At 44.6% G+C, this 9,268-nt stretch overlaps 1 protein-coding gene across 2 annotated transcripts; it reads left to right on the top strand.

The window, feature by feature from the left end:
* The first annotated feature begins 5,593 nt into the window (after positions 1 to 5,593).
* Positions 5,594 to 7,535, top strand: LOC134377195 (serum amyloid A-1 protein). 2 transcript variants are annotated; one of them, XM_063095828.1, is made up of 3 exons: positions 5,594 to 5,681; positions 6,863 to 7,001; positions 7,484 to 7,535. In XM_063095828.1, the coding sequence occupies exons 1-3, from the start codon at positions 5,594 to 5,596 to the stop codon at positions 7,533 to 7,535; spliced, it is 279 nt and encodes a 92-aa protein (XP_062951898.1). The 2 variants fall into 2 exon arrangements, with proteins under 2 accessions (XP_062951898.1, XP_062951897.1); XM_063095827.1 differs by having other exon boundaries at positions 7,397 to 7,535.
* Positions 7,536 to 9,268: the final 1,733 nt, after the last annotated feature.

The following is a 9,268-nucleotide window of genomic DNA, read 5'->3' as shown; positions in this document are numbered from 1 at the left end:
GGTTTCTCTCTTTATATGTATAATTATTATTATTTGTCCATTTATAAGTCTCATTTTCACGAAGGCACACCTGGATCTGGCTATGCATGTTCCCCCCACCATCATATGCCCAATATCTCTTGCTGTGACTGTTGCATAGAAAGCAGCACTGAACACTTGATGAATGAATAAATGAGTGAACATGTCATTGCAGGAAATTCTGAAAACCCAGAATAATATGAATACGTCCCACTCCCTAGAAACACAGACACCATTTGATGTACAAATTCCTAGGTGGTGTTTCATTATGGAAACATGTCTTTGAACATAAAGAGGATCATATTCTATTGTACTCTGTCCCTTAAGACATTATGTACGCTTCTGCAGGTCATCAAGTGCTCTTCTACAGTACCAGTGCACGGCAGAGCTGAGGTCATACTAGGTCTGTCTGAATCCAGGGCCTGGCTCTTATCTTCTATGCAGGCTGCCTCCACATCCAGGTGGCTGGGTTTTAGGATCTGTGATGGGAACTCAGTGTCACTAGCTCTACTGGAAATGGATTCTGATGTTTTGTAACAGGACTTTCTGTTAGAGATAAGTGTGGCAAAATGGAATAAGGACAAAGTCCAGGTTTTTGTTGCCAAAAGCTGAGATTGCTGTGACCGATGGCATTCTCCCAACGAAATCATCTAACCTGGAATTACCATAAACCAACCCTTATCTTTTCACAAGGTGTACAAGTTCCCAGAAAAGAACACTTTTTAATATTTGGAGACTAGGAGATGGAGTAGGAAGAGCAGTGGCCAAGGTGTTATGTGTGTCCCGAATTGATGTCTTTGAACCATTTGCATTCTCTCCATCAAAAAAGTGGTTTGAAGAAAGATTTTTTTTCTTAATGAGTAAAACAGTGTCATGCCTAGGGGATGTGGTGTACACATTGGAAAGAATGAATTTGTTGTGACTCTATAAAAGATAAATTCATAGATACACAAAGTTCTTTTTCCTATGGAGAAAAATTGAATCCTCTTTCCTGTAATTACAAATCTCAAAAACAAAGACCTGGCCTATGAGGACTATTGCTTTCAAGTTTGAATCCTGTGTATGAATTTCAAAAACAATCTTATTATTCATACATTTTTCATATTGAACATGCGTTGGGAGTATAGTTTATCCACCTTCACTAACCACTCTTTCCCTACCCTCTTCCCTTGTCTCTCCATTCTCTCTAGAACTCCTGTGCATAGTAGACTTCAGCACTTTTGGGAGAAGATCAGAAAGACACCACATCGTTTTATCATACAGTCCTCTTGGGCTTTGCGTGGTGGGGGGTAGATCTACCAGCTGATAGTATCAGCCTCCACAGCATACACCCCACACTGAGTCCTAGAGCAATGAATAGTCCTAGTCTGCTGTCACTAACCAGTATGCCAAACCACTGTCTCCTTTACCCCTCTTATTGGTTTTATGCTTTCACTCCACATAAGCTAATTTCTCTGTGGGTCAGTCTCAATTCTCCCCACACTCAACTGCCCTTCCACTGTTGCCTTCCAGCAAGCCCTGGGGAGAAGGCTCCATGGTGAGAATCCCCTTTTATACTTGTCTGTTTCCTTCTCCTCTTACAAAAACTGAAATCCTGCCTTTCCTGTGTTGATTCCACTTTATTCCTTTCTTCCTTACCGGGAAGCCTCCTGCCACTCCTCCTGAGCAATGGAGTGGGACAGAGGGGTCTGCATTCTCTCTGCTCCCCGTTGCCATCTCTCTATTCTTCACCTGCAGTTCTCTTTGACGTGTCTTCTCTTAAGTCCCTGACAAATCTTGACCACCTTCTCTCCAGTCTTACCAATGTTATCTGCACAAGTGATTTCAAAAACAGGGAGATTTTTAAACAAAAGCATTTTTAAAGACCACTCGAAACTTGCTGAAACAGAACCTCTAAGATTCTGGCCCAGGAATCCGCATTCTTAAAACACCCACCAGATGCTTCTGATATAGACAATCTGATTAGTAATATTTGGGGACAAATCAGCTCTATTGTATTTGTTCACAAATCTGCCCTCTCCTTTCTCACCTCCATGGGAAATTTCCACAGTTCACGCACAGCCCTCTTTCCAGCATATTCACTGCCAACACTCTTAGTGACAGTAACTATACAGTTGAACCTTCCAGCATCCTGGAATCCCAGGTTATTCCCTTCTCAATGCTCTTATATTTAATATATGGGGAAAGAATTTCTAGATGAAAGAAACAGCTAATCCAAGGCCCCTAGAGTGAGATGTGCCTACAGGGTTTGAAGAACAGCAAAGAGACCAGTGTGGCTGGAACAAAATGAGCAAGAGGAGAGAAGTCGGCAGTGAGAGGGGAGTGGCAGGAGATGCGATAGTTTGGGTGTAGGCCTGGAAGTCATTGAAAGGACTTTGGCTTCAACCACAAGTGAAACTGGGATCCTCTGGGGGGTTTTGAGCAGAAAGTGACAGCAGCTGTCTTGTGTTTTAAATAGTCTGGTTGTTACGTTGAGAAGAGACTAGTTGGGGACAAGGTGGGGGGAACGTGGAAGCCAGTTAGGAAGTCATAATAATCCAGATCATGATGCATACAAACAGGGTGGAATGGGTAGAGGTGGGGATAAGTGTTTGCTTTCTGGATATAATTTTTAACAGTAAATTCAACCCTTTCAAGTAGGCTGAGATTTTACTGCATATTAATAATGTCCGTGCTCATTTCTAAATGCCTAACACTACACATCATTGTTTCAAAGCTTTTCCATTCTTCTTAACCTCCAGTCTATGCAGATTACTTCTCCTCCTACTTCATTCATGCGTTGACTCATTCAGTCGATAAAAATTACCGAAAATCTGTTATAATTGGGGTGCTCTGTTAGGTGTTAGAGACACAACTGATTATCAATAAGCCGAACAACATTCCTACCCCTGTGTTTTGTGTGGTCTGTGGCCAAAGTCAGAAATTCAAACTGGTAGAGAGTGATTTGTCCTATGACAGGTAAAAGGCAAGTGTCCTGGTTTTCCTCAGGTTCTCTATACATCTTCTTTGTTCTTTCTGCTTTTCTTCCTTTCTTAGAGAAGGATCGTGTCCTGTTACTCTGTGGGCAACCCCATCCCCAGTTGTCCTGGGTACCCTTGGACTTTGAAGTATACGTTATGCTCTGTATTTTACCCTTGTTCACTTTCTGTTTGTTAACTTTCCTCCTATACACTACAGCCCCTGCTCTTTAAATGAATACTCCTTTGACCTTTGCGTGTATTTATTCATTCATTCAATAATTCAACAACCCAGGGCCCAGCTGGGGCCCTGAGGAATGGACCTGGGTGAAGCCAAACCCAGTCACAACTAGGCAAGATGCTGTATCTGCCCCTGGCCCTGCCGGGGTCCTGAGGGATGGAGCCAGAGGAAGCTGAACCCAACCACAACCAGGTAAGGAGCACAACAAAAACACTATTTTCTCATGGCTAGTCCTCCATAGCCACCGTAATTGCCATAGCGTCTGCCAAAGTGGCTAGTCTCTATGGCAGCAGTCACAGCCACTGTGCAGATGGCTGGCACGCCAGACTCTCACTTTCATTGACACAAGCAGGGGCACCAGTGTGTGTGTGTGTGTGTGTGTGTGTGTGTGTGTGTGTGTGTGCGCGCGCTCGGGTAATTACATCATCTACAGCTTCAGACCATGTTCACAGCCATCTGGACCCAGAATTTCCACTGCCAAGTAGAAAAGACTGTCACCCAGTTCCCTGAATTTGCACATAGACAAATGTTACATATTATTTGACTTAGTCCATCACAAAAATTCCTGTATACCTTATTAAACAAAATTGTTTTCATTCATTGTCTTGAACATCTTTTTCATTGTTTTTTATTTATGAAACATTTTTTGAAGTATAGAAAGAAATAGAATTTGTGTCCAACTCTCTGGAGTGTTCTTGTGGGTTGAATACCCAGCATCCACTAATGGGCTCATTAATTATTTAATAATTAGGGAATTGGTGTTTTGATTGTTTTATATTGTGCAGATAATCTCAGCGGGTTGTTAAATAGATGTCCAAATGATTTTGATAATATTTGTGAAAATTGGCTAAGAAGTGATTGTTGTTTTTTTCTCTGGTAAAATAATGAAAACAGTTGGTATTCAAAATGTTAATACCCTTGACCCTCAAAAAACAATTGCTACCCAGCACACTGTCAGGAATGGATTAGATTTTGATAATGAGGGATGTTGCTATTTGTGCTGTATATTTATTTACTGATCACCACAACATAAGCACCATGAAGCTAGAGACATCCCAACACAAGGAAGGGTGCTTGCACATTGGAAGTTTGCAGTGGGTACTTGTAGAATGAATGCAGTGATGAATGAGCGCCTGTTGTATACCAGATAGTGTGAGGGACATGATTTATGAAAGGGTGACAAGACAGATAAGGTTTCTGTTGTTAATCTAAATTGAAATTGGCCCTTGGTGCACTGCCATGTTCATCACAGCTCGGTTCACAATAGCCTAGATATGGAACCAACCTAAATGTCAATTGATGGATGATTGGATAAGGAAACTGTGGTATATACACACATGGACTACTACTCTGCCATAGAAAAGAATGAAAATTTTCCATTTGCAACAATATGGATGAGCTTGGAGAGACTTATTTGAGTGAAATAAGCAAAGAAAAGAGGTATAAATACCACATGTACTCACTCATAAGTGGGAGCTAAGAGAGAAAGAAGGAAGGAAAGAATGACCACAGTGGTGTATTGACTTCCAGAGGGAGAGAGCACACCTAGCGATACAAAGTGGAGTGGGGGGAAAGGGAATGAGGAGGGAGGTTGTGGATTGTTGGGTGGGGGACATGGGGTAAATTCACAATTTGTAGTAATGGGCATGATAGACAGCTGCCAACGCAGAGCAAACCTACCTTGTTTCCTCGGGTTGCACAATTGGGACAGTGACCTGTGAGTGAAGAAAACGATGGTTTCCAGTAAGTTTTCTTCTGCAGTTTTCTAGAGACATGACAAGCAGGGACTTTCCCCAGGCACAAAGTCTGGCTTTTCTGCCCTTTCCAAGATGCCAGTAGGGAAGGCTCAGTATAAATACCAGCTGCTCTCCCTGGCAGGCAGGGACCAGCAGCTCTGCTCCACCAGAAGTCAGGTGAGGAACTACTTCAAGGACTGATTTTTTAAAAAACTTACTTGTTTTCTCTTTCCCAATGATATCTGGGAAATATTTATCCCCCAAAATTTCCTTTAAAAATAATTATGCTGTTTTGTATTAATCCATGTGAGGTCTGTTCTGGACAGAGGGAATGCATGCAGAGGGTTGTTGGTGCATTACAGGCTGCTTTAGGGAGTGACAATCTGGTTCTAAGTCCCCTCTTCCTCATTGTTGCCACCTTGGTACCCCCTTACACAGGCTTGGATTCAGGGCTGGTGGGTGCAGAATTGAGGGCTTGTGGCTCTGACTAAGGTCCTACTGCAAGGTTTCCTGGATGAAACACTGAGATTCTGATAAGAACCAAGGGAAATAACAACCAGGCTCTCTTTTATGTCTGAATCCCAAGGGGAAGTGCCCGTCTTGTCTGTGCCTCCCTGACCCTCAGATTTCATTTCAGCAGGATGAAGTTTCTCACAGGCCTGATTTTCTGCTCCTTGGTCCTGGGAGTCAGTAGCCAGTGGTATTCATTCTTTGGTGAGGCTACTCAAGGTAAGGTGATGGATGATGAGCACTAGGGTTCACTGTGAGTGCTCTTAAGGATTGGAGCCACTCTCTTAGGTTTTGTTGCCCTATGTGGAGGAATGTGCCAGGTGTTTTGGGAGCTTTACTTTAAAAAGACAATACAGCAGGAGGCAGAGCAGAGGTTTGAACCCAGGTGCGCATGAGGACGCAGCTCTTCCAGGTGGACGTGTGTGCTCACCACTTCCTAAAGCTCCATGTTATCAGTCTTGGAGTCAGCATGAGGACATTAAATACTACCCATGACTACCACCCCCTGCCCCCAGCTCAACAGATCATCTGGGAAAATTGGCTGGAGGTGTGGCCTGAGTATTGGGACTTTCAGTATCTCCCCAGGTGATCAGAAAGTGCAGTCACAAATGAGAACCCCAGCTCTAGCACTTCCTCAACAACTCTCAGCATCAGTACAGCCTATTTAGAAAGGTCTTAGGGACACCTATGTCCCTAATGGTCAGAGGCTCTCAAGTCACAACTATGTGCACTCAGTCTGCGAGAATACTTTTATCTTAGGCATCAGGGCAGAGTGCTGTATCTCTTCAGCCTTTCTAAGAATCTGTCTTCTATGTCACCACCTCGCTCCTCTAAGGTCCTGGATCTTATCATATGTAACTTCGTTGTGTAGCAGTGGTTCTTGACCAGGGGAAATGTGGTGGCTTAGGGGACATTTGGCAATGTCTGGAGATGTTCTTGGTTGTCACACTGAGGGAATGTGCTGCCAGCATCTAGTGGGTAGAGACCAGGGATACTAGTAAACATCCTACAGTGCTCAGGACATTCCAGAACAACGAAGAATTATCTGGCCCAATATTTCAGCAATGCTGTAAAGGACAAATCCTGTTCTCTAGGGATACCTCCTTTCTTTCCTTTAAACGTATAACATAGAGCCCTACTTAGCTCATAGCACCACAGTGGCCAGACAACCAGATGCAGCAGAGGTGTGCCCGTTTAAATGACTCTCATTATAGTAACCTGTAGAAGCCAAATAGGATAAGAAATGTCCTTCTCACCCCATTGTATCCAAGAGTGCTATGATCACAGGCTGCAGTCTTGAAGTCAGTAGAAGGTTTCTCATCCTTTGGTTCCTCTCTAAGGTGCTGTCAGAGTCTCTGTGTTCAGATGATATCACTTTTGCCTTTTCCTTTCCTTTCCAGGGGCTTGGGACATGTGGAGAGCCTACTCTGACATGAGGGAAGCCAATTACACAAATTCAGATAAATACTTCCATGCTCGGGGCAACTATGACGCTGCCCAAAGAGGACCTGGGGGCGAATGGGCTGCTAGAGTGATCAGGTAATGCAGATTCTTGGGGATGCCGGGGACAGGTGAGCAGAGCTTCTCTGCCTGGGACAGTCAGGAGGGGGCAAGCTTCCTTGTAGGGCAGTTTCCTGTAGAGGCGGTGGCCCTTCCTGCACTTGCCCACTCCCCGTCTCTACTTACTGTGGGGTGTGAGTGGCTGGTGGGAATGAGTGATTCTCAACCCCTCCTCTCTGGGTGCTGTTCATCCAGCATAAGGGAGACCAGCCTGGGCTGAGTAGGGCTGTGCCCAGGCAGGGTCAGTGTTTTAGCTCTTCCTTCCTTGGTCTTCCTGGGCTCCTCTCAGGGTCATCCCATGGAAAGGGGAGAGTTGGGAGGGCAGACTGTTGCTCATCTGTGATTAATTTCTTTAACGCCTACCTTGAAAACAGTGATGCCAGAGAGAATATTCAGAGACTCATGGGCCACGGAGCAGAGGATTCACTGGCTGACCAAGCTGCCAACGAATGGGGCCGGAGTGGCAAAGACCCCAATCACTTCAGACCTGCCGGCCTGCCTGATAAGTACTGAGCTTCCTCTTCACTCTGCTCTCGGAGACCAGGATGAGAGCCCCTGTGGTCAGGGACACAGAGTTATTGAGTTCTGTGTGCACAGAAGACGGTAGAGAGCATACACTATATGTCTAATAAATGCTTGAGAGATTGAAATTGTTGAAACTGTGTCATTCTTTGTGGTCAGCACTGGCTGTTAGGGATGAAGGGGTGATCAATGAACACCAACGTGGAGGTGGAGCCTGGCCTGTGTGTTTGTGTGTAGTGGAGACAATCTCACAGTCGCACAGTGTGGACACCTGCAGCGTCCCATCCCAGACTCAGACCTGCTGCTCTCCCCAGGACCATCTCGTTACTTTGTTGCTCTTTCTAGGCCCTTTCATGTCCAGGCTTTCTCACTCCCTGTCAATTGTGTCCTGTCACCTTTTCTGCCACCCAGGGTTTTAATTCCTCTGTGGTCACTCTCTGGGGGCAGGCAATGCAGTCATGGAGGATTGGACCATGGAATTCTGTCCCACAAACTGCCATCTTAACCTTCTGCCTAGTTCTCAGCAACACCCGCGGATCCAGTTATTAACAAATTTCTGTCTATTTGATCTAAGTAATGCCTTCAATATTCTTTCCCTTTAGTCTTTTTTAATTGCTTTATATCAAGCCTGAATAAAGTTGTAATACCACCCCTTTCACGAATGTTTCCTGACAGCTTCTGCACCTTAATCAGATCAGAATAGTGGAAGTGGTGACAGTGAGAGAGAGCAGGATAGAAAAGACCCCTTTTATCTGTCAGGTCCCAGGCCTGAGGCAGAAACCCAGCAGTAATTTAAAAAGGGAAATTTTCATGCACAGAATTATTAGCTGGTAACAGGTTTAACCACCAAGGGTAAAGAATACAACAAGGTACAAATTTGAGAATGGACCATCCTCAAGGGTGAGTTTTTAGATCTTTTTAGAAAGCTTGTAACTTTCTAATGGCAGGTAGAGTTTGCTGGGTGCCACAAGCCAAAACTGACAAACAGGAACTCCGTGAAAGTGCCTATGAAACTTGGCAGGGAGCTGCCCGGGATGCAGTTGAACTCTGGGGATACAGCTGGGTTTCTTCGAACTCACCTGGTAGCTGCCCGTATGGGGGCGGGAGTTAGGATGCTGCTGAACTCCCTGGGAAGCCAGCTCTGGAAGGGGCAGCGCTCTGGAGAGAATTGCATCCTCCACAAATTCATATGTGGAAGCTGTAACCCCCAGTGTAGCTGCATTTGGGAGGGAGGTTTTGGTGATGGGGAGCAATAATCAGCTACAATGTATATCGACATAATAAAATTAAAAAAAAAAAAAAAGAAATTAACTAAGGTTAAGTGAGGTTTTAAGAGTGGAGTTCTGATTTAATAAGTGCCTTATACAAGGAGACGTCAGAGAGCTCATTCTCTCTCCACTATGTGAGCAGACACTGAGAAGGTGGCCATCTGCAAGCCAGAAAGGAGGCTCTCAACAAGAAATGAGTTTTCCTGCACCTTGATCTTGGCCTTCCCAGTCTGCAGAAAAGTGAGAAATAATGTCTGCTTTTTGCACTGTGTCTGCAGTATTTTTTTATGGCAGCCTGAGCTGATTAAGAGAAGTAGGACTCTTCTAAGCACCCTGAAAATGCAGCTTAAGTGTCTCAGAAACTGTTGGGAAATTGTCTTGGTCTTGGGATACTACTGAAACTCTCTGGGGTGAGTGCCACTGGGCATCCTGCACAAGAGAAGAGCACCGCAGGAG

The sequence above is a fragment of the Cynocephalus volans genome, chromosome 4, assembly GCF_027409185.1.
Source record: "Cynocephalus volans isolate mCynVol1 chromosome 4, mCynVol1.pri, whole genome shotgun sequence".
Lineage (NCBI taxonomy): Eukaryota > Metazoa > Chordata > Mammalia > Dermoptera > Cynocephalidae > Cynocephalus > Cynocephalus volans.
Note: the sequence above shows the minus strand (reverse complement) of the source record. Positions and strands in the feature narration are given on the sequence as shown.

Bases quoted from the DNA above. Each gene is read 5' to 3' on its own strand.
- LOC134377195 (XM_063095827.1), top strand. From the start codon at position 5,594: ATGAAGTTTCTCACAGGCCTGATTTTCTGCTCCTTGGTCCTGGGAGTC. The intron at 5,682-6,862 runs GTAAGGTGATGG...TTTCCTTTCCAG, and splicing joins CTTTGGTGAGGCTACTCAAG to GGGCTTGGGACATGTGGAGA. The intron at 7,002-7,396 runs GTAATGCAGATT...CCTTGAAAACAG, and splicing joins TGGGCTGCTAGAGTGATCAG to TGATGCCAGAGAGAATATTC.